The sequence below is a fragment of the Oryctolagus cuniculus genome, chromosome 4 (assembly GCF_964237555.1).
Source record: "Oryctolagus cuniculus chromosome 4, mOryCun1.1, whole genome shotgun sequence".
Lineage (NCBI taxonomy): Eukaryota > Metazoa > Chordata > Mammalia > Lagomorpha > Leporidae > Oryctolagus > Oryctolagus cuniculus.
In genome coordinates this window covers 124,851,959-124,877,716 of record NC_091435.1, presented here as the reverse complement: position 1 = coordinate 124,877,716, position 25,758 = coordinate 124,851,959, and the positions used below count along the sequence as shown (strand labels likewise).

The following is a 25,758-nucleotide window of genomic DNA, read 5'->3' as shown; positions in this document are numbered from 1 at the left end:
TTCATCAGGGATATTGGTCTGTAATCCTCTTTCAATGCTTCATCTTCTTCCAGTTTAGGAATTAAGGTGATGCTGGCTTCATAAAAAGAATTTGGGAGGATTCCATCTTTTTCAATTGTTGTGAATAGTTTGAGAAGAATTGGAGTTAGTTCTTCTTTAAATGTCTGGTAGAATTCAGCAGTGAATCCATCTGGCCCTGGGCTTTTCTTTGTTGGGAGGGCCTTTATTACTGTTTCAATTTCAGTCGCAGTTATGGGTCTCTTTAGGTTTTCTATGTCTTCCGGTTCAATTTAGGTAGGTTTCATGTGTCTAGGAATCTATCCATTTCTGATAGATTTTTCTGTTTTCTGGCATACAAGTCCTTGTAGTAATTTCTGATGATTCTTTTTTATTTCTGTGGTGTCTGTTGTTACGTTTCCTTTTGTCTCTGATTTTATTGATTTGGGTCTTTTCTTTTTTAAGTTAGTTGGGCCAAACAGGCACATGAAAAAATGTTCAAGGTCACTAGCAATCAGGGAAATGCAAATCAAAAGCACAATGAGGTTTCACCTCACCCCGGTTAGAATGGCTCACATACAGAAATCTACCAACAACAGATGCTGGCGAGGATGTGGGGAAAAAGGGACACTAACCCACTCTTGGTGGGAATGCAAACTGGTCAAGCCACTATGGAAATCAGTCTGGAGATTCCTCAGAAACCTGAATATAACCCTACCGTTCGACCCAGCCATCCCACTTCTTGGAATTTACCCAAAGGAGTTTAAATTGATAAACAAAAAAGCGGTCTGCACCCTAATGTTTATTGCAGCACAATTCACAATAGCCAAGACCTGGAACCAACCTAAATGCCCATCAATGGTAGACTGGATAAAGAAATTATGGGATATGTATTCTTTAGAATACTATACCGCAGTAAGAAACAACGAAATCCAGTCATTTGCAACAAAATGGAGGAATCTGGAACACATCATGCTGAGTGAAGTAAGCCAGTCCCAAAGGGACAAATACCATATGTTCTCCCTGATCGGTGACAACTGACTGAACACCAAAAAGGAAACCTCCTGAAGTGAAATGGATACTATGAGAAATGGTGACTTGATCAGCATAGCCCTGACTGCTAATGGACAACTTAATACATTATCCCTCATAGTATTTTTTTTTTGTCTGTTCTACTTAATATGACTGGTTTAATTCTGTAATTATCACACAGTTATTCTTAAGTGTTGAAAATTAACTGAAATGTGATCCATGTTAAACATAAGAGTGGGAATAAGAGAGGGAAGAGATGTATAATTTGGGGCATGCTCGGGCTGACTTGCCCCAGTTGGTAGAGTTAGAAACATACCAGGGGATTCCAATTCAATCCCATCAAGGTGGCATGTGCCAATGCCATCTCACTACTCCAAGTGATCAATTTCAGTTCACAATTGATCATAATGAAAGGACTAAGAGTCAAAGGGAGCACATAAACAAGTCTAGTATCTGCTAACACTAACCGATAGAATAAATAAAGGGGAGAGTGATCCAACATGGGAAGTGAGATACTCAGCAGACTCATAGAATGGCGGATGTCCTAAATAGCACTCTGGCCTCAAAATCAGCCCTAAAGGCACTCAGATCTGGCTGAAAAGCCCATGAGAGCATTTCAGGCATGGAAAGCCAAGACACTCTGGCAAAAAGATCTCTGTGAGTGAGATCCCAGTGGAAAGAACAGGTCTTCAAAGAGGGAGGTGCCTTTCTCTGAAGGGAGGAGAGAACCTCCACTTTGACTATGACCGTGTCTAAACAAGATAAGAGTCGGAGAACTCAAGGGGCTTCCATAGCCTTGGAAACTCATGACTGGTGCATAGGGAGATTACTGATGCCATAAACAGGAGTGTCAATTTGTAAAGTCAACAACAGGAGTCACTGTGCACTTACTCCTCATGTAGGATCTCTGTCCTTAATGTGCTGTACACTGAGGCTTAATGCTATAACGAGTACTCAAACAGTATATTTCACTTTGTGTTTCTATGGGGGTGCAAACGATTGAAATCTTTACTTAATGTACACTAAACTGATCTTCTGTAAAAAAAAAAAAAAAGAAATTATCAATTCCCAACTTGACTCTCACTGGGATTAAACATGACAATAGGCCTGATCTGATTTCATCATCATTTAAAAAAAATCATCTATTATTTTTCACTTTATGTTTCTGTGTGGGAGCAAACTGTTGAAATCCTTACTTAAGGTATACTAAGCTGATCTTCTGTATATTAAGATAATCGAAAATGAATCTTGATGTGAATGGAAGGGGAGAGGGAGTGGGAAAGGGGAGGGTTGTGGGTGGGAGGGACGGTATGGGGGGGGAAGCCATTGTAACCCATGAGTCGTACTTTGGAAATTTATATTCATTAAATAAAAGATAAAAAAAAAGTAGCCCACCCAAAAAAAATAGATAATTGTTAAAGGAATTTTTTGAAAGCTTTTATTTAATAAATATAAATTTCATAGGTAAAAAAAAAAAAAGTTAGTTGGGCCAATGGGGTGTCAATTTTGTTTGTTTTTTCAAAAAACCAGCTCTTCGCTTGGCTGATTTTTTGTAATTTTTTTTGATTCAATCCTGTTGATTTCTTCTCTGATTTTAATTATTTCTCTTCTCCTACTAGATTTGGGTCTGGTTTGCTGCAGTTTTTCTAGATCCCTGAGAAGAATTGAAAGCTCATTCATTTGGTGCCATTCCAATTTCTTGTTGTAGGCACCTATTGATATAAACTTTCCTCTTAACACTGCTTTTGCTGTATCCCATAAGTTTTGGTATGTTGTGTTGTTATCCTCATTTGCTTCCAGAAAGTTTTTGATTTCTCTTTTAATTTCTTCTATGACCCATTGTTCATTCAGGAGCATGTTGTTCAATCTCCATGTGTTTGCATATGCTCTAGGGACTCCTGAGTTGCTAATTTCCACCTTCATTCCTTTATGGTCTGAGAAGCTGCATGGCATGATTCTAATTCTTTTGAATTTGCTGAGACTTGCTTTATGGCCTTGTATGTGGTCAATCCTAGAGAAGGTTCCATGTACTGCTGAGAAGAATGTAAATTCTTTATGTGTAGGATGAAAAGTTCTTTAAGGCCGGCGCTGCAGCTCACTAGGCTAATCCTCTGCCTTGCGGTGCCGGCACACCAGGTTCTAGTCCCGGTCAGGGTGCCGGATTCTGTCCCGGTTGCCCCTCTTCCAGACCAGCTCTCTGCTGTGGCCCGGGAGTGCAGTGGAGGATGGCCCACGTGCTTGGGCCCTGCACCCCATGGGAGACCAGGAGAGGCACCTGGCTCCTGGCTTCGGATCAGCACGGTTAGAGGGTGAACCAATGGACGGCAAAGGAAGACCTTTTTCTCTGTGTCTCTCTCTCACTGTCCACTCCTCCTGTCAAAAAAAAAAAAACCAGAAAAGTTCTGTAGATATCTGTTAGATCCATTTTGGGCTATAGTGTCATTTAAATCTACTGTCTCCTTGTTGATCTTCTGTCCTGTTGATCTGTCTATTTCTGAGAGTGGAGTATTGAAGCCCCCAGTACTATTGTATTGGGGTCTAAGTCTCCCTTTAAGTCTCTTAACAAATCTTTTAAATAAACCAGTGCCCTGTAATTAGGTGCATATACATTGATAATCATTATATCTTCCTTCCTAAGGGATCTTGAATTTATCCCTTAATCATTATATAGTACCCCTCTTTGTCTCTCTTAACAGTTTTTGTGGTAAAGTTTATTTTGTCTGTTATTAAGATGGCTATGCCCACTCTTTTCTCATTTCTGTTGGCATGGTATATCTTTTTCCAGCCTTTTACTTTCAGCCTGTATGCATCTTTATTGGAAAGATGTGTTTCTTGTAAGCAGCAAATAGATGAGTTTTGTTCTTAAGCAAATCAGCCAATCAGTGTCTTTTAACTGCACAGTTCAGGCCATTAACGTTCAGTGTGACTATTGATAAGTAGTAACTTTGCCCTGCCATTTGCCAAAGATATTTTCTAATATATAGTTTGAACTTCCTGTGATCTTTTGCTGTGAGGTTTTCTTCCTTTACCTTCTTTCATATTGATGACCATGTTTCTGTGTTTCTTTGTGTAACACATCCTTAAGCATCTTTTGCAGGGCTGGACAAGTGGCGACAAATTCTTTCAATTCCTGTTTGCTATGAAAAGTCTTTATTTCACCTTCATTCACAAATGAGAGCTTTGCAGGATATAATATTCTGGGCTGGCAGTTTTTCTCTTAGTACCTGGGTTATGTCTCGCCATTCCCTTCTAGCCTGTAGGGTTTCTGATGAGAAGTCTGCTGTGAGTCTAATTGGAGATCCTCTGAGAGTAATTTGACGTTTCTCTCTTGCACATTTTAGGATCTTTTCTCTATGTTTCACTGTGGTGAGTTTAATTACAACGTGTCGTGGTGAGGATCTCTTTTGGTCAGGTTTATTAGGGGTTCTATGAGCTTCCTGTACTAGGATGTCTCTGTCCTTCTCCAAACCGGGAGTTCTCTGCTAGTATCTCACTAAAAAGGCCTTCTAATCCTTTCTCTCTCTCCAAGCCTTCAGGAACTCCTAAAACCCGAATGCTGGGGTTTTTAATAGTATCCTGTAGATTCCCAACAATATTTTTTTAAATTTCTAATTTCCTCTTCTTTTCTTTGGTTTGACTGTATCCTTTCCTGTGCTCTGTCTTCTAAGTCTGATATTCTCTCTTCTGCTTCACTGACTCTGTTTTTAAGGCTTTTTAATGTGTTTGTCATTTGATCTATTGAATTCTTCATTTCATTTTGATTTCACTGTCACACTTCCTGTTCTACTAGTTTCTGTGTTTCATTTTGATTCCTCCTTAAGATTTCATTTTCACGAGAGAGATTTTCTATCCTGTCTAGTAAGGATTTATACAGCTCAAGCATTTGTGTTTCAAAACTTCTAAATGTTCTTATCATAAATTTTTCTGACATCCGTACATTGCATTTCTTCCATCTTATCATCTTCATAATCTTGGCTTGGGGTGTCTTGTTCATTTGGGGTTGTCATAATGTCTTCCTTGTTCTTGTTTCCTCAGTTTCTGCATTTGTTGCTTGGCATTGTAGGGATATTCTTTGGATTCTTCTTCCCTTGCTGTGGTGTTATTTTCTTGTTATACTATGATTGTATTAAGTGGACTTTCTGCTTTTTGGAGCATTAGAGGCTTGAGATGGGTGTGGCCTGAGAGCTCTGTTCAGTTCCTCAGTGTTAAGGGTGTTCCAAAGGTGATACTCTCAGGTTAGGCATGGTAAATCTCTCTCTCTTTTTTGATTCAGAAGGGAAGTAATTCCACACAGCTGAGTGGAATTGAAGGTAGTCAGCTTCCAGTCTCTGGCTCCTGTGGGTATAACATTCACCTGCTCTTTCCCAGGGACCACACAGGGAATCTGTTCTGCCCTCAGTGTGGGCTCAAATTCTCCTGCAGTCTTCTATTGGGTTGCCAATGTTACCAAATTGTAGCGTCTCTGGAGAGTACTCACATGAACAACGTGAGTTCTCTCACCCACTGTGTCTTTTTTTCACAGTCTCAGTTCATTAGCACCATACACTCACTAGGTCCTAATCTCCTGTTATTTCACCCCCCTCCCCCGAGTCAGGTTTTTCTGCTTGGCTGAGGGTGGACACAGACCTGAGGTCATGCCGCCTTTACGTATCTCCAAAATAGCGCCTGCTCTTTGTCTTGCTCGCCTTTGAGAGGTGAGCAGAGAGAGAGAAACTTGTGTCCGTACTGGTCTCTCTCTTTTTTTTCCTCTCTCTTCTAGTTAGCTTGCTGAACTTTCCCCCACGGGGCTTCAAGCTTCATTCCCTCTAGGCTTCTCCTTCCACTTTCCCCCCCGGTATCTTGGGCTATTGAGGTTTGGCTCCCCTCGCATTCCAGCGCTGGTGTGTTGATTCCACTGCTGGTGTCCCGAATCGTGGGCTCCCACGTTCTCCATGCAGGTCCACTGTGAATCACTAGTTCCGGAAGAGTTTCCTCTGCTGTTTCTTCCTCAACTCTTCCTTGAACCTGCAGTATCTCCACTTTTATTAAACTGTCTCTTCCCGGACTATCAGTGTGCTCCCTTCCTTTTCCGCCATCTTGCCGATTCCGGACTGTGTGGTTTTAAAAAAAAAGTTGATGAAGCAGTACCGGGCAGACTTAAGCAATATTCACATGTAAGACACACAGTGGTTCCCAGGGTGGGGAGCAGCCGAGCCACCCTCTTTCTTAGCTGTGTCTGCTCAGGTTCTCTCAGAAGGGAGAGGAGGGCAAGAGAAAGGTGAGCAGGGAGTTCAGTTCCATGGCTCATTTGCAAGTGCAGGGGTGGGGTGGCTACCAGTCATTCACACCAAAGTAGGACTGATCTCTCACTCGGGCCTACTCGCTACGAGGGAACAGCAATGCCTGGAAGGTGGACAATGGAAGGAGAGGGAATTCTGGAGAGAACTGAGGGCGCGCAGCTGGGAATGAAGCACAGGAGTGGAAGGCGAGGGACAATGGAAACCGGTGTGAGGCACCAGGCATGCGGCATGACAGACGGGCTGGTGTGTGCTAAGACTGGCTAAGAGAAAGATAAGCATTGAATGGGAACATTGACAAGATTTATCATCTTCTTCAGAAGGTAAGTGTGAAACAGCATAGAGAAGGTTTCCCTTTAAAACTGTGGTGTGGCGCAGCTGGTTAAACTGAAAGACTGGCATCCCACATGAGCGCTGTTGAAGTCCTGGCTGCTCCACTTGGGTCCAGCTGCCTGCTCATGTGCCTGGAAGAGACAGAAGATGGCGTAAGTGCTGTGGTCTCTGAACTCATGGGAGAGACCCGGCTGGAGTTCCAACCCCCCTTGGCTTCAGCCTGGCTCAGTCCTGTGGGTGAGACTACTTGGGGAGTGAACCAGCAGATGGAAAATACTTTGGCTGGTACCGCAGGTCAATAGGCTAATCTTCCACCTGCAGTGCCAGCACACTGGTTTCTAGTCCCGGTTGGGGCACCAGATTCTGTCCCGGTTGCCCCTCTTCCAGGCCAGCTCTCTTCTGTGGCCTGGGAGTGCAGTGGAGGATGGCTCAAGTCGTTGGGCCCTGCACCCACATGGGAGACCAGGAGAAGCACCTGGCTCCTGGCTTCGGATCAGCATGGTGAACCGGCCGCAATGCACTGGCTGCAGTGGCCATTGGAGGGTGAACCAACGGTAAAGGAAGATCTTTCTCCTTGTCTCTCTCACTGTCCACTCCTCCTGTCAAAAAAAAAAAAAAAAAAAAAAAAAAAAAAAAAAAAAAAAAAGAAAAAGAAAAAGAAAAAGAAAAAAAAAGAAAGAAAGAAAATACTTCCCTCCTTCCCTTCATCTCTCTCTCTCTCTCTCGCTCTCTCTTTTCTTTCTCGGTAACTCTTCCTTTCTTTCAAATAAACAACTAAATCTTTTAACAAATGTAAGAAGAAAAGAAATGAAAGAGGAGCAGGGTGTTCACGGGTTAGGGTGGGGAGGAATGTGCAGTCCTCGGCCAGCAGAGGCCGTTGTGGGCATATTTAGGAACAGAGACGAGGTTGGCGGTGAGGCCAGAGTGTCCGCTGTCCCCTGCGATACCAGGGGCCTGAGCTCTAGGGCTTGCCTCACACAGGAGCCAATTAGCTGATTTCAGCATCTTCGTACATTTGTGTGAAAGTAAGCAATGGCATTTATTTATTTCCTGTATTTGTTAATTTGGGGGGCGGGTTGGGTGCAGATCTGATAATTAAGTAAAACAAAATTTAAAAACTCTCAAAATTTGGATCTGGCCCTGTTTTTCTAGGGTGAAGCTCTTGGGAAGAGAATTAATCTCTCTTCAGTGCTAACTAGATCTTAGGGACAGAAAATATCTCATTTAATCTTGTTTTAAAAAACTTTTATTTAATAAATATAAATTTTGTCGGTTAGTGTTAGCAGGTACTAGACTTGTTTATGTGCTCCCTTTGACTCTTAGTCCTTTCATTATGATCAATTGTGAACTGAAATTGATCACTTGGAATAGTGAGATGGCATTGGTACATGCCACCAAAGGAGAGAGTGATCCAACATGGGAAGTGAGATACTCAGCAAACTCATAGAATGGCAGATGTCCTAAATAGCACTCTGGCCTCAGAATCAGCCCTAAAGGCATTCGGATCTGGCTGAAAAGCCCATGAGAGTATTTCAGGCATGGAAAGCCAAGACACTCTGGCAAAAGATCTCTGTGAGTGAGATCCCAGTGTAAAGAACAGGTCTTCAAAGAAGGAGGTACCTTTCTCTGAAGGGAGGAGAGAACCTCCACTTTGACTATGACCTTGTCTAAACAAGATAAGAATCGGAGAACTCAGAGGGCTTCCATAGCCTTGGAAACTCATGACTGGAGCATAGGGAGATTACTGATGCCATAGACAGGAGTGTCAATTGGTAAAGTCAACAACAGGAGTCACTGTGCACTTACTCCTCATGTAGGATCTCTGTCCTTAATGTGCTGTGCATCGAGATTTAATGCTATAACGAGTACTCAAACAATATATTTCACTTTGTGTTTCTATGGGGGTGCAAACGATTGAAATCTTTACTTAATGTACACTAAACTGATCTTCTGTAAAAAAAAAAAAAAAAGAAATTATCAATTCCCAACTTGACTCTCACTGGGATTAAACATGACAATAGGTCTGATCTGATTTCATCATCATTTAAAAAAAATCATCTATTATTTTCCACTTTATGTTTCTGTGTGGGAGCAAACTGTTGAAATCCTTACTTAATGTATACTAAGCTGATCTTCTGTATATTAAGATAATCGAAAATGAATCTTGATGTGAATGGAAGGGGAGAGGGAGTGGGAAAGGGGAGGGTTGTGGGTGGGAGGGACAGTATGGGGGGGAAGCCATTGTAATCCATAAGTCGTACTTTGGAAATTTATATTCATTAAATAAAAAGTTAAAAAAAATACAAAAAAAATATAAATTTTGAAAGTACAATTTTTTGATTATTGCAGTTCCCTCCTCCTTAACCGCCCTCCCATTGGAAACAATCCCATCTCCTACTCCCGCTCCCATCTCATTGTACATTAAGATTCATTTTTAATTATCTTTGTATACAGAATCTACTTAGTATATACTAAAGGTTTCAACAGATTGTGCACACACAGACACACAAATATAAAGTACTGTTTGAAGACTATTTTTACCATTAATTCTTATATTACAACACATTAAGGACAGAGATCCTACATGGGGAGTAAGTGCACAGTGACTCCCGTTGTTGATTTAACAATTGACACTCTTATTTATGATGTCAGTAATCACCCGAGGCTCTTGTCATGAGCTGCCAAGGCTATGGAAGACTCTTGAGTTCACCAGCTCTGACCTTACTTAGACAAGGCCATAGAGTTGGTTGAAGATGGGAAGTCCTCCTTTCAGAGGAGGAAACCACTGTTTTGAGGGGCTAGATGGCTGTTACAGCATTTTGTGGAAAGTATCAGGCAGAGGTGGGGTGTCAGTGCAGGCCCTCCTAATCAGACAGGTGCTTTATTTCTGATTTTTATTTCCATTTAAAAAAATTTGTGCAAACTGACAATACTCCTTAGAAAAAGGTTTCTGGAATGAATGTCTTCAACATTAACAATCAAATCATGGCAGAAAGGTACGGGATTTGAGTTAGTATATATGAATTTTGTGTATTCCTACTGTAAGTCTCTTTGTGTGTTTTAAAGTTATAATTAATGTACAGAAGAAAATAAGAGAAGAGAAATGAGACTCATATGGCCCCTGGGACTTACAATAGATGGGGAAAGTACGTCAGGGGTTATTGGGTGCTTGGTTTAGAAGAGAGAATTAGGAATATAGGAATATTTTTGTGAAAGGAGATAATCAGCAGTTTGAAATGCTCACAGTAAATGAAATATACAGAGGGCAAGAAGACTTCCAAAAAGCTTCTTCCCATCCCAAATCAGTCAACAATGAAGATCATGTACGCTTTAGCCTTTAAACTTCTAAGGCTATTAGGAAAAATTAATTACCTCAGACAAGGGAGGTGCCTGCTGAAGTTTGGGGGAATAGCCACTCTTACCAACCCCAACAAAAAGTTTCCTTTCCTCTCAAAGACATGCTGCATGGATAATGCCTGACAAAAGCTATTTCTTTTCAGGTTTAACTTCCGCGGATTCCGCTGGATGAAAACCATGATACACACAATCAAAGAGATTAATGAAAGGAAAGACATTTTGCCCAATACTACTCTGGGTTATCAGATCTTTGACACCTGTTTCACCATCTCCAAAGCAATGGAATCGGCATTGGTACTACTCACAGGGCAGGAAGAAAACAGGCCCAATTATCGAAACAGTACTGGGGCGTACTTGGCAGGAATTGTTGGATCAGGGGGATCATCCTTATCAATTGCTGCTTCAAGAATTCTGGGGTTGTTTTATTTACCTCAGGTATGGTGGAGTATTGTGTTGGGTGCTAACTTCAAAAAAAAAAAAAAAAAACGCATACTTGGTCTGTGTTAAGTTGCAGCAAATAGCAAGGTGCCCAGGTGAGGCTGCGTTAAGTTGCAGGGAGGAATGATGCTGCTGTCTCTAATTATGTAGCATCAGGCAAGTGTATATTGAAGCCTGCTGAGAGGTGACTTGAGACTCTTCCATATCCGCTGGGATCCTGGTTTAATTTTTGGCTTGAGGTTGTGACCCAGTGATTTGTATGTTTCCATCTCACTGTGCACAGTTCTCTGTAGCACAGTGGCCGATTGATGGATGGTATTGGGAAATAATTTTGATTGTTTCCTATGTAAACACTTATTATTCAAGACCTTTTTTTGTTCAAGCACTGAACACGTGGACTGGGTCTTGGAATTTCACAGGATGGCTAGAATTTGGAGATGGCTAAAATCCCTAGTCATCTGAGACATTGTTAAGTTCTCACAGATGGGAAGTACATACAAGAATCGTTAAGCAAGTAAAAAAATTATTTTTATACTTATCTTCAGAGTGTCAATAAAATGAGGGCTTCTGGCAAATCTGTTGGAGATCATGACTTGAACTTGAGATTGAAGTGCTGCTTTTTATCACCTTTTTCAAGCTCGGTGTTAGGATCTGCTTATACAGAAGCACTAGCAGAGAGAAATAAGGAAAGAAAAGAGGAAAGAAAGACAGAAAGTGGTAGAGATCAAAAAAAGGGAGAGGAACAGAAGAAGAGAAAAAAGAGGAAGAGGAAGAAAAGAAGGAAGACAAAGAGGAGGTGGAGGAGAAAGAAGATAAAGAGGAGGAGGGCGAAGGAGAGAGGACGACACAACACACACGTGTGCACAGACCAACACCCACCCACACCCTCCCCACATACACATACACACAGAGAGAAGGAGAGGGGAGACACTGTGCTTGCCAAATGGACTGTGAGTCCATTCTCTTTCCCATCTGTATGGATAAGATCTTAGCTGTGAGGAAGACCATAGATGTCTTACTCACCTTGTCTCAGATGAGCATAGAGGAATGGGGGGGGGGAGTGACCGTGCTAGGATCCCTTCTGTGAAAAGTAGTACATTGAATGTTACATCTTAATAATTGGCTTTTCTCTTGGGGTAGGGTGGGAAAAGGATGGCTGGAAAGGTGCAGAGTGTTCTCTCCTTACTTGTGAGAAGGAAGAGGAATCTTAGGCTTTTCACCTATGCTTAGATACATGAGTTCCCTCCTTCTCCAATCAGTATGTTCTGAAATTGTATAATTTAAGATTTGCTATTGTTCTCTAATAATTACATGATTATTTTCAATTGTAGGTGGGCTATGCCTCTACCTGCACAGTTCTTAGTGACAAATACCAATTTCCATCTTACATTCGCACCATAGCCAGTGATAAGTTCCAGTCTGAGGCCATGGTAAAACTTATCCAGCACTTTGGCTGGGTCTGGATAGGCACTATAGCAGCTGATGATGATTATGGAAAATATGGAGTGAAGGTTTTTAAGGAGAAATTGGAGAGTGTCAACCTCTGCATCGCATTCTCCGAGATCCTGCCCAAAGTCTATTCCAAGGAGAAAATGCACAAAGTTGTTGACGCTGTAAGGACCTCCACTGCGAAAGTCATTGTGCTTTATACATCTGACATTGACCTCAGTCCTTTTGTGCTGGAAATGGTTTACCATAACATAACTGACAGGACATGGATAGCAAGTGAAGCGTGGATTACCTCAGCCTCCATTGCAAAACCCGAATATTTCCCATATTTTGGTGGGAGTATTGGGTTTGCAGTACCAAGAAGTGATATACCAGGATTAAAGGAATTTCTTTACGACATACATCCCAGTAGGGATCCGAATGACGTCCTGACCATTGAATTCTGGCAAACAGCTTTTAACTGCACCTGGCCCAATAGCAGTGTCCCGTACAATACTGACCACAGGGTGAACATGACCGGTAAGGAAGACCGATTACATGCCATGTCTGATAGATTCTGTACCGGAGAGGAGAAGTTGGAGGATCTTAAAAATACCTACCTGGATGTGTCTCAGCTCCGAATTACAAACAATGTCAGACAAGCTGTGTACGCGATGGCCTATGCCCTGGATCGTCTGAGCAGATGTGAGGAGGGACGGGGGCCATTCATTCCAGGACATGGCTGTGCATATATACCTGACTTTGAGCCTTGGCAGGTAAGTAGCTGGTTTTACCCCATGACAATGATCAGAATTCTCGCTCTTAAAACTATTAATTAGCCTTTGTACTTAATAGACACAATTTCATCATGTACTGACCAATAATTAGGCCTTGCATGTGGGTCCTAAATGGGTATTTTAAATTTTCTTTTGTTAACAGAGTTGTTATTAGGTTTGTTGTTAAGGATAGGAATTCCCCACCTGCCCCCCCCCCCCCACCAAAAACAAAACAAAACAAAACACAAAAAGCAGTGCCTTTAAAATCAGCGGTTTTTCCCTTTGGTGTAGATTAAGTTTCAAGAAAAGCATTCTAGGACTGAGAGGGTGACTTAGGGAGCCAGGTTTCTTCTGTCTTGTCATTTTCCTACTCATAGTATTGGGGCTTCACCTTCAGTCATCATGTCCACATTCTAACCGGTGGGAAGGGCAAGGGGCAAAGTGGCCATGTTGCCTGCCGTGGGAGGATCATCTGGGAAATTACAGACAACTCTTCTCCTAGCTGTCAGCCGGGGTTACTCATGTGGTCCTATCTGACCTCAAGGGAAACTGGAAGGCGCAGTCTATGCGCAGCGTGGGCGTGGACACCAGGAGCTGAAGACTGTGGGGGCCTCTCTTGGAGCTTGGCTCCACATCTTCTGTCTCAGTGTGGTGCCCCAGCATCTTGTGTAGGGACATGGGAGCCAGAGTGCTCTCGCTGAGATACAGACTAACCAGATGCTCCTCTGGGGCTATCCTTCTGTGCCTTCCCTCTTAAGTCTAAAGGAGAAAGCATGCGCACCATGGTCTGCATGGTCGGATCTCCATGACACAGGCCCTGTCCATCTCTCTGAGTTCATCTCTTTTTTCATAACCCTTTCTCTCCATCATTTCTTGTAATATTATATAGGTTACCATGGCCCACATGATAACTTATATAGTTTCATGGTGTTTGGAGCCATTGATTGCACACTGGGGCCGTTGCTGTGCCGTAGCAGAAAAAAACCACTACCCGCAGTGCCAGCATCCCATATGGGCGCTGGTTCGAGTCCTGGTGTTTCCATTTCTGGTCTTTCCCAAACTTCCTACTAATGTGCTTGAAAAAGCAGTGGAAGGTGGCCCAAGTGCTTGGACCTCTGCACCCTTGTGGGAGACCCAGAAGAAGCCTTAGCTCCTGGCTTCTGATCATCTCAGCTCTGGCCATTGTGGCCATTTGGGGAGTGAACCAGTAGATGGAAGACCTCTCTCTCTCTCTCTCTCTCTCTCTCTTTCTCTGACTCTGTAAAGATAGAGGATGTAGCAGACATCAAAGTATACAGGAATAGATTAAGAAACATCACATTTCCTGAATTAGATATTTTTAAAGGAATTTTCTTTCTAAAATTCTATTTTCTAAACAATTGCATTTTTACAATTGTTTTTTTCCCCCAACCCTTTGCTTTCTAGCTCATGTTCTATATGAAAACACTTAAGTTTACAACCCACGATGGAAGGAAAATACAAATTGATATAGCTGGAGACGTGACTGGATACTATGATCTTCTAAATTGGCAATTAGATGATAATGGAGATATTGCCTTCGTGAAGGTTGGAGAATACATATTCACACAGTCTAAGTTTGAATTCATGATCAGAAAGAATTCAACAATATTTTGGAATACCGAATCCTCAAAGGTTAGTCACCCTGGTGTCTTATTTTGTTTATATGTAGAGAGAATTGCATTTCTATATTGTTTTAGGACTTGTGGAATCTAAACACCTAAAATTTGCCATTCCAAGCCAATTCTCTAAGAATACAGGTACTTCAAAAAAAAAATCCTGGAAATGGAACCAAAGTAAAGTTTGTCATCATGCTCATATCGTTCTGCACATAGCCTTCTAACTGTACTGCTTACATTCAGGTTCATCCTGGTCCAGGCATTGGCTTCTACTGTGAAATAGACACCTCCAGGAAATATTGCATGGTTCAAGACGAGGTGTTGTTTAGTACCATACACTGAAAATGCCTCAATATAAGTTAATTTAGAAATTTTAGTATATTAAGCTTTGTCACCAGTAATAATATTTCTTTTTAATTTCCTGTAGTTATTCTTTGTTTTAATTCAAAATCTTGTGCCTCTTAAAAGAAAATGTATCAAAATAATTCACAAGAGATATGTGTGTTTCTTAATAAGAAAAAAGTCAGTAAACTGTTCCAAATACAAAATCTGATTTTAAGAAAGTATGATAGAAAGTCTTATTGTAATTGTTTGATCTAAAGACTAGACTAATAAAGACTTCCTAGGTGTGGAACACTCAGGGAGAAATCCAGGAAGAGATGCTGTTCTTAGGAGGAATTCATATGTCCACATGGTAGAAATAAAGTTTCTGACAGAATTATTTATTTACTTTTACTTTATTTGAAAGGCAGAGAGAGAAAGAGACGGGGGGGGGGGAGATCTTTCATTTGCTGGCTCATTCCCCAAATGCCCACAACAGCTGGGGCTGTATCAGGCCAAAGCCAGAAGCTTGGAATCCAATCTGGATCTCTCATGTGAGTGGCAGGGACTGGAGTAATGGAGCCATCAACTGCCAAATACCAGGGTGTGCATTAGCAAGCTGGATCTGAAGTGGAGTGGCAAGTACTCAAACCAAACACTCCAAGATGGGACACAGGCATCCGAAGCAATGACGTAACTGTTGTAGCAAACACCCACACCTTAGAAATTATCCATATGAAAATAGTAACTAAGGTTGAAATTCAATGTGTTATCTTATATAGAAAATCTTGTCTTTATTTGGAGATTTTTACATAAAATTAGAATCTGATACTTTATTAAAGCAATGTGGTAGATATGTTAGTAAATATTTTGAAATAGTCTTAAAAATCTGTTTAAAAACTGCAGCATCTCCATTTAATAGTTTTTGTTTAATTGGTGACTTTCTGTCAGTTTTCTAACCCACTCCTGCAATCTATTTTCTTTTCCCTAGTTCTGACTCTGTTAAAATTGTCCCAAGTTATGGGATGATTCCATGTGCTGACTCTTATATTTAATATTTTATTACCAATTTTTGGGGTGACTGAGAAGACACAGATTTTGTGTACTGTTAAAGTAATCTATCATGTTCTCTTAATGTCTCTGTTAAGTTTATTTACTGTTTTAAAGAGTTATTTATTTATCTGAAAGTCAGAGTTACACAGAGAAGGAAAGGCAGAGAGAGAGAGAGAGCGAGAGAGAGCCATCTTCCATCCGCTGGTTCACTCCCCAGTTGGTTGCAATGTATGGAGCTGAGCTGATCAGAAGCCAGGAGCTCCTTCCAAGTCTCCCAGGCAGTTTATCTTGTTATCAGACATGATGGTTATCTTAATGAGAAAGGCCCAGAGGCCTAAAAGGGATAAATGTCTTACAAAATTGTGCAGGTGCTTTCAAAACTGTGTGGAATAAGCAAGTGCCTCTTCTTGTTTGATAATGAGTTTATAACATTAAACTTGGATATTTAAAGTCTTTTCTAATCCAGTTTTGTGTTCTTCAAACGTGCTAGAGTGGCATGATGGGGGGCTTCCAAGAGAGGGGAAAAAAAAACCTTATATATTTAACTTGAAAGGCAGAGTTACAGAGAGGCAGAGAGAGGCAGAGAGAGAGAGAGAGAGAGAGATATCTTCCATCCTCTGGTTGACTTCCCAGAGTTAGGCCAGTTCGAAACCAGGAGCCAGGAGCTTCTTCCAAGTCTTTCATGTGGGTGTAGGGGCCCAAGGACTTGGACCATCTTCCGTTGCTTTCCCAGGCCATAAGCAGGGAGCTGGATCAGAGTGGAGCAGTCAGGACTTGAATCAGCACCATATGGGATGCCGGCACCACAGGCAGCGACTTTATCTTTTATACCACAGCACCAGCCCCAAAGCTTACATTTCAGCGAGGTATTGATCAAGGGCACCAGATACTGAAGTGAGATGAAGGAGGATGGAGCTATACAAAAGGCCGTTAGATAGGGCAAGAAGAGTCTTAGGTGGTGGGTCGGAAGCTAGAGCAGAGAGGTTGAAAAGCACAGGGATACTGAGAAATGAAACAGAAAGGCATCAGCCCATTGTTCACAGTGATTTTGAGAGAAAAGTATATGGAGAACTCCTTCCAGAAGACTGGGTGGAGAGAGGACATTTGATTCATTCTGTGGTGATGATATCATTACCTTTCAGAATGTGAGAACAGTTGACTGTCACCTCTTCCTGTAATAGCTATTCCTCAAAATGTATTTAAAATATGTTTTATATCCATATATAAAATGATCTCAGGGCCGGCACTGTGGTGTGGTGGGTAAAGCTGCCACCTGTTGTGCTGTCATCCCATATGAGCGCCTGTTCGAGTCCCAGCTGCTCCACTTCTGATCCAGCTCTCTGCTATGGCCTGGGAGAGCAGTACAATATGGTCTACGTGTTTGGGCCCCTGCCACCCCTGTGGGAGACCGGGAAGAGGCTCCTGGCTCCTCACTACAGATCGGCTCAACTCCAGCTGTTGTGGCCAACTGGGGAGTGAACCAGTGGATGGAAGACCCCTCTCTCTTTCTCTCTCTCTCTCTCTGCCTCTCCTTCTCTCTGGTAACTTGTTCAAATAAATAAATCTTTTTAAAAAATGATCACAAGCCTAACCATATGTATACATACTTCTGAAATCTTATATATGTAACCTAGCTCAGAGATTGCTAATACTTTATATGTTACCTAATTTAAATTTACCCTGAAAACTCAATCTGAAAATTCTGATTTCCAAAAATAAATATAAATGCAAATACTCACTTCCCCAAGTCAATTTTTTATTACTGGAAAATACATTTTATCTCCCCTTTAAATGCGGAACTTTTCCAGTAGATTAAGATGTAAACAGATTCACAAAGCAGACATTTAATCTGGGTTGAAGGTGCACATTCACTTAGAATATAAGGGAAGGCAGTTCTGTGTTTGCTGCTGAGATTTCTAAACTCATGGAAGAATGAAAATCCCAACACTGTGCCCTGTCTGCTCTTCCTATTCCTCTCCCAGTTTTTCCAGGGGAACAGATCTTTGTCTTTTCTTTCCTACTGAACATTCCTGACACATCTTTCACTTTGTCTCTTGGGATGACCTTGCTTGGAAGAAACATTGAAGGCTCTCAAGATGATTCTTATTTTTAAAAGATTTATTTTATTTATTTGAGGGCAGAGTTACAGAGAGAAAGGGAGAGGTACTCACACAGAGGTCTTCCATCTGCTGGTTCATTCCCCAAATGGCTGCAACAGTGGGGGCTGTGCCTATCCAAAGTGAGGAGCCTGGACTTCATCTGAGTCTCCATGTGGGGTTGGTATTGTGGTGCAGCAGGTTAAGGCTCCACCTGCAACATCAGAATCCCATATCTGAATTGCTTGTTGAAGCCCTGTCTGCTCTGCTTCTGATCCAGCTCCCTGCCAATTTGCCTGGTGAGGCAGCAGAAGATGGCACAAGTATCTGGGTCCCTGCCACCTATGAGAAGGCCTGGATTGCATTTCTGGTTCCTGGTTTCAGCTTGGTGCAGCCATGGTCATTGCAAGCCTTGGGGTCAGTGAACCAGTAAATAGAAGAGTCTTTCTTTCTCTCTGTAACTGCATTGCAAATAAATACATAAATCTTTAAAAAGAGAAAGAGCTGGTTTTTCATTTCTAGAGTCAACCACAAGATGGCCTTTAGAAAAATTCCTCTCTAGACTGTATATTGTTATCTTTGTCTCTTGTTTTACCCAGATGTCCTGTGCCTCTCAGATATGCACCAAGTTTCCATGGAGATCTGAAGGGGAACTTTCTCAGCCCTGGGAGTGGCAGACACGTAGTGCTTGCTTACATTTGTTGAATTTGTCTTTGCTAGATTCCCCATTCAGTGTGTACCGATCTATGTCCTCCTGGGACCCGGAAGGGGATTCGTCAGGGGGAACCGATTTGTTGCTTTGACTGCATTCCATGTGCTGATGGACATGTGTCACGGACGGCAGGTAGAGATGCTTGATCTTTCATTGATATAAAAATTCAATTTGATTAAGCATGTGTTGGCAAAGAGAGCCTTGGAAACCTTCTTTATAAATGGATGTCAATAATTTATAGTGAAAATCTCTATAATCCATCAAACTATTGCATGTTGTGGTGAATATGAATCAATGTAACATTGAATTTCAATTCTAAAGCTGCTATAATTTGAAAGAGATCTACAACCATGAAGTTGATAGAGGAAAATCCAAAACAAGATATAAGAGTAGCAGATTCATAAAAAGTAAAATTACTTCATTTTTTGAATAGATTAAACATTAATTATGTTCCTAACTGGGAAAAAGGTGACTTAAATTTTATGTTTTCCTGAATTATCTCTAATTATAGATTACAAGATCTAGAATTTCATCCCTAGGACAATTATCTTAACCCAGCAAGTGCCAGGTTTTCAATTCTGTGAGGATTGCGACAAAATAATATTTATTTCAAAGTTGCCATAAGTGTCCTATATATATTGCATGGCGGGGAAGGATGGGTTAAGCTGACATACTCAGTTTCTAGGACAGATGAATTCTGTAACCGCTGTGCTCTGGATTCCCCATGGCTGCTGCTGAAATGCTGCTTTCATGGCCGGAATTTCAGCTGAGCTTGGTGTGCTGAGTTTTGTGAAGCTTAGCGAAGCAGTTTTTTTTTTAAATCTCTATTTTCTGTCAAACATAACAAAAATTGTACTGATCTTTTCCAAATGGCCTTTGATAGCAATTTTAAGATAATTTTAAAAAAGATTTTATTTATTTATTTTTTTGAAAGTCTAGTTGCACACAGAGAGAAGAGAGAGAGAGGTCTTCCATCTGCTCGTTCATTCCCCAGTTGGCCACAATGGCTGGAGCTGTGCTGATCCACAGCCAGGAGCTTCTTCCAGGTCTCCCATGTGGGTACAGGGGCCCAAGGACGTGGGCCACCTTTACTGCTTTCTAAGACCATAGCAGGGAGCTGGACTGGAAATGGAGCATCCGGGTCTCGAACTGGCACCCATATAAGATGCCGGCACTTCAGGCCAGGGCATTAACCCACTGAGCCACAGCGTCAGCCCCAAAAATTGTTAATTGTTTTTTTTCTAAATAGGAAAGATACAAAGTATCATGTGCACAACTCCCTGGGCCTCAGGTGACTCAGTCTCTATGTAGAGTTGCATTCAAGTCCAGCTCAGGAGTTCTGAGAAGTGATTAAAAGGAAGTTGCAATCTTTCCCACATCTTTCAAAGAACATTAAAGAGAAACCTTGCCCAATCTCTCAAAATTGGCAGCCCTTGGATGACTTGTTTTTCTATACCAGTGTTCTGCCTTGGAGCCCCTGCAGAACAGCTAACTGCCTCAAACCTCTGCTGGACCCTGGAGACGTGCTGGCTGCTTTTGTTTTCCTTCTGATCCTCGGTCCTTCTCTGCCTGTCCCTCACATCTGCATCAGAGGGAGAGGAGCAGAGACACTGGGAAGGTTAAGCCAGAATGCTCTTCCATGGGGCTGAGCCTGAAGGTAAGGCTGAAAACACAGGTGTTTGAATCAGCCTCATCCGGGTCAGAACCCTCTTGATTGTTTCACACCAGTAGCTCTAATTGCCTTGTGTTTTTTCCCCTCTGTCATGGATTGCTTTGGGTTTATGCAGGTACACACTTTCCTTTTCAAGTACATAGTTGGACTAAAAGATGCAAGTTCCTTGAAAAGACTGTTGCAAGAAACAATGAAACTGACAAGAAAGACTGAATTTCCGAACTTGAAAACAATTCTCCATGTGTGACATTACCTGCACTCTCTAAGTCCTTTTTATCGCTCTCTCTTTTGAGACCTGGCACATCTTCTGTAGGAATATGAGTCCTTGCTCTCTAGGCCCCTGAGTGCTCTGGGCTATTTGCAGCTGAAGGGAACAATTGATGTACTCACAGTGAGTTCTCTGTTCTCTGTTTAACAGGCCAAAGGGAATGTGAACAGTGTGGTGAAGACTACTGGTCCAATGCAGAGAAGAGTGAATGTGTGCTCAAAGAGGTGGAATTCCTTGCTTATGATGAGGCCCTGGGCTTCACGCTGGTCATTCTGTCCATCTTTGGGGCCCTTGTAGTCCTGGCCGTCACGGTTGTGTATGTGATCTACAGACACACTCCCCTGGTGAATGCCAATGGCCGTGAGCTGAGCTTTCTTATTCAGGTTTCTCTGACCATCACAGTGCTGTCATCCCTGCTTTTTATTGGCAAGCCATACAACTGGTCCTGCATGGCCCGTCAGGTCACTCTAGCACTGGGCTTTTCTCTTTGCCTAGCCTGTATTCTCGGGAAGACTATTTCACTATTTTTAGCCTACAGAATTTCCAAGTCCAAAACCCGACTTATATCCATACGTCCCCTTTATCGGAAAATCATCATACTAATCTCTGTTCTAGTTGAGGTTGGCATATGCACTGCTTACTTGGTGCTGGAACCCCCCAGGGTATACAAGAACATGGAATCTCAAAATATAAAGATCATATTTGAATGCAATGAGGGCTCTGTAGAATTCTTGTGCTCAATGTTTGGGGTTGATGTCTTCCTGGCCTTGCTCTGCTTCCTTACGACGTTTGTGGCTCGCCAGTTGCCAGATAATTACTATGAAGGAAAATGCATCACCTTTGGGATGCTTGTGTTTTTCATTGTCTGGATCTCTTTTGTCCCTGCTTACTTGAGCACCAAAGGGAAGTTCAAAGTGGCTGTGGAAATATTTGCAATCTTGGCATCCAGCTACGGCTTGTTGGGTTGTCTATTTGCTCCCAAGTGCTTCATTATTTTGCTGAGGCCAAAGAGAAACACTGATGAAATTGTTGGTGGAAGGGTCCCCGCCATAGATAAGAGTATACAACTGACTTCAGCTTCTTTGAGCAGTGAGCTTAACACCACGGTGTCCGCTGTCGTGGGTGATTAAAGTTGAAGGGCATATGGCCTTCAAGGCTGCAATGGTGACATGTCCAACATACCCTTTCAAATTGTCCCTGTAGCAGTTGCCTGATACTCTGGGGTCGTGTTGATGATTGTGCTCTGGTGGTTTAGTCTTAGCATGGTGTTTGAATACTCATGTTGTATGATACACTTTGGTATGAATTACAATATTGCTTACTATTGAAGGATAAGCTATTTAATCCAAACATTTCAAAGTACTTTGGAAATAGAGGATGTGATAGGCACAAGTTCGAAAACTATAGCCACAAGTTAGAGAAAAACTTCGACTCGAGTAGGTTTTTGTGCTTTTGAGAATTTATTCAAGTCACATAGTGGGGACCAAAAGAGATATTTTGTCATCCATCCTGTTAATGCTTCTCTAAAATAGCTTTTCTCAGATTGAGGTAAGAATTACAGCTTCTAGACTTTCCTTTGGAGTAGGGAATTTGGAAGAGAATGCATGTTTCAGAGAACTGTGGGCACGTAGAGAATATTGAAGGAGTTGGTATACCTGCTCTGGATTTTCCTGCAAGAGAGTAAATGGCAAAGTATCTGTATCTCAAAACATTCCTCTGCCTGAAAGACAAAAACAAAGATAATTTACATGTCACCAAGGCAGTTATTAAGTGGATTATATGGTGAAGTCATGGGTGGCAAAAAGATAAGCATCTATTCAGCCTTCAATCTTCCATGCTTCCAGAGCTTTCCCCACAGCCTTTACAATCGGTAGAGGAGAACCTGAATCACAGCACAAAGAGGAGGAGAACTGCTATCCTGGTCCTTCATTCAACCCCAGGCTTGGGGTACTTTGGAAAGGAGAGGACGGCTTGTTGAAGTCTAGAGTAACAGGAAAATGACAATCAACTTCTAACTTAGTTATACACACATCATCGTGAGTGTTCTCAATGAGTCACCTTGGGATCTAAAAAAGTAGGCTGAAACATGGCTCTTATCTAGTGATTTGCTTTACTTTGAACTTAAAATATCACAATTTAATGTAATTCAATTTTCTTCTGAGATGTTGATTATTGAACATATGGTTTCTATAAAGTTCTGTAACTTCATCTGGGCACTATACAAGATCCTGTTTATTATCTCCTTTCATACGACATGACTCAGCAATACTGTCTCATCAGGCTTGTGTTTTTTGCAATTATATTTTCTGATTGGCAATTGATTTGGGAAATTAGAGAACGTAAATATTAAAAATAAAATATCAACAGAACTTGTATATTCAATATTAATGTTTACTATGTAGCTTTATACTTATAAGTTATAGCTTTTATCTAAAGTACTTTGAGGTAGTCTCTTGTTGATTTGGTACACATGCACTATTACAGAAGGTGGCTTAGAAATGAAGTTGAAATGAATAATACCCGATTGTCCAGAAATGGTTGTTTAATTTGTAGTATGGTTGTATTTCTTATAATTAATTATTTATCAAGTATTAAAATATTCTTGTAACCTTCAGAGATATTTTCTCTTTGAATGAATGTGTCAACTAAAAATGAATTCTAGTAAAATAAATAATGAAATCTCTGCCAGTACATGCTGCTGTGTAAAAGGATCTCTGTGCAGGTCGCTTGTGACACTCCCTGCTGACGGTGAGCACTTGTTGGCAACTACATGCTGGGCCCTGGGGAGAAGCTCAGAATTAATTTCAGAGCGTTGCATCAACATTGTGTGGTTGCTGGCATGGGGAGGAGCATAAAGACTAATTGCTTGAAACAAAAAAAATTTGCAGAACAAAACTATACATAAGGCTAATCTTCACACATACAGGATTGAAATCTTGTGGTAAATGGAATGTGTATCACCACTGCTCAAACCCACACTGTATTTCGTTGCATTAACACAAATAAATTTCCTGATGTAAAGTGAATATATTATCAAAAATGTAATCTGGTCCTTCTTTCAGGTGAATATATTTTTTTTTATTATTTGAAAAGCAGAACTAAGGACAGAGAGGGAAAAACAGAAAGAGAGAGATTTTCCATCAGCTGGTTCACTCCCCAAATGGCTGCAGTAGCTGGAACTGAGCCAGGCCAAAACCAGGAGCGTGGAATTCCATTTGGATCTCCCATGTAGGTGGCAGGGGGCAAAGTACTGCTACCATCCTCTGCTGCCTTCCTAGGCACATTATAGTAGGGAGCTGGATCAGAAGTGGAGCAACAAGAACTTGAACCAATGCTTCCATGGAATGTCAGCATCTCTGATTGTGGCTTAAGCCACTGTAATACAACACTATACCCACTAGATTAATCTCAAAACACACTCTGATTTCATCTCTTCCCAACTTATCAACTCCCAGTGGCTCTCCACTTTACATAGCATGGGTCTAACTGCCTTAATTTGACATTCAAATCCTTGCACATTGTTCTACCTTCTATTTTCAACAGTTGTCTTGCCATCTTCTTGTCCACATTTTTAATGCAACCAACTGAATATTTACAACTCTTTGGCTCCTACCTCCTATGTTCTTGATTCCATGTTGCCCACACTGTTCTGTTTTACATTCAATGTTGTTTTGTTTGTTTGTTTGTTTTTGTTTGTTTGTTTGTTTGTTTGTTTTTTGACAGGCAGAGTGGACAGAAAGAGAGACAGAGAGAAAGGTCTTCCTTTGCTGGTGGTTCACACTCCAATGGCTGCCACGGCCGGCGCACTGTGGCAAGTGCACCGAGCTGATCCAAAGGCAGGAGCCAGGTGCTTCTTCTGATCTCCCATGGGGTGCAGGGCTCAAGTACTTTGGCCATCCTCCACTGCACTCCCGGGCCATAGCAGAGAGCTGGCCTGGAACAGGGGCAACCGGGACAGAATCTGGCGCCCCAACAGGGACTAGAACCTGGTGTGCTGGCGCCACTAGGTGGAGGATTAGCCTGTTGAGCTGTGGCGCCGGCCACATCCAATGTTCTAATAGCATTCCATCCACCTGTCCATCCATTCATCTATCCATCCATCCATCCATCCATCATCCATCTATCCATCCATCCATCTTTGTATGCATCAGATTCTGAGTTAGGTAAAGAAGATATACAAAGATATCGCATTATCCACCATCTCCAGGACCTTGTGAACTTTAGGGGTGACAGATAATAAATCAACAATTACCCTGTGATGCAATAAAACTGTGATTGTGGTAGCATATAGAGGGACAGAGTATGTTGGACATAAGGAAATTTTACCTAGTGAAGTGACACTTGAACAGATTTCTGAACAAAAAGAAGGAATTAGCCACATGAAAGAAGGGTGAACTAATGCATGTATCATACCTAGCCTAGTGCTTCCAGCATGGTAAATATCAACTACCTTCCTTTTGTAAAAAAATAAACTCTTGTAGAGCCCTTTCTATGACACTGGCCATTTTCTGCTTCATTCTGCTTTCACATCCTGTCTCTATCACTATAATGTATTTTTAAGATATCTATCTATCTATCTACCATCATCATCATCATCATCATCATCATCATCATTTATCATCTGTCAGTTTAATCTCTATCTTTGTAACCTTATCACCTGAAATACACCTTGCACAAAACTGATGCTATCTTTTTAAATGGATGGCTGAATAAAGTTATTAAAATAGCTAACCTCTCACCTAAGAAGGTCCAGGGGAAATGTTTCAATGGAAGATAAGGAGAGAAGTCTTGAGAACTGGAGCACAGTAGGGGTTGGGGAGAGTGGGGGAATCTTTTGGTGTCTCCAGGAGAGAGGGGCCAGCTAGAGCCACAAGCACATCAGCTGGGGAGGGGGAAGTCAGTGGAACTGAAAAGAAATAGATGAGCTGAAATGGGAATGAGAACTCTTGAGAAGACTATTTCCATAGTATTCATTTGGCTATTTTCTCATAGTGCTTCCTCCCACATAAATAAAGATTCAAATATACTTTTTTTTGATTTGAGAGGCAGAGAGAAAGTGACAGAAAAGAACTTGAATTTACTGGTTCACTGCAAAATGCCTACAACAACCATTCCTCGACAGGGCTGGACCAGCCCTAGCCAGGAGCTATGACTGGCCTCTTCAGGCATGTTTTAGGAAGAAAGTGCAATCAGAAGCAGAGCTGGAAGTTGAGCCCAGACACTTGCATGTGGGATATAGGCATCCTAAGCTGTATTTAAACCAGCAGGTCAAGTGCCCACCCTCAGATTTGAAATTTTGAGGAAGAAAGAATAAATATTTTCTTGACCCTCCCCTTACCCACAAATCCTTCCCACTTTCTTG

General features: G+C 41.6%; 1 protein-coding gene across 1 annotated transcript in view; it reads left to right on the top strand.

Annotated features, from left to right (window-relative positions):
- Positions 1 to 23,417, top strand: part of LOC100344746 (vomeronasal type-2 receptor 1) — a 29,358-nt gene extending 5,941 nt beyond the window's left edge. The window contains exons 2-6 of the mRNA XM_002716277.5: positions 10,139 to 10,430; positions 11,765 to 12,637; positions 14,063 to 14,290; positions 18,465 to 18,588; positions 20,547 to 23,417. Of these exons, the coding sequence (XP_002716323.1) occupies positions 10,139 to 10,430; positions 11,765 to 12,637; positions 14,063 to 14,290; positions 18,465 to 18,588; positions 20,547 to 21,526 (2,497 nt within the window). The 3' untranslated portion in view covers positions 21,527 to 23,417. The remainder of the gene's footprint in view (positions 1 to 10,138; positions 10,431 to 11,764; positions 12,638 to 14,062; positions 14,291 to 18,464; positions 18,589 to 20,546) is intronic.
- The last annotated feature ends 2,341 nt before the right edge of the window (positions 23,418 to 25,758 follow it).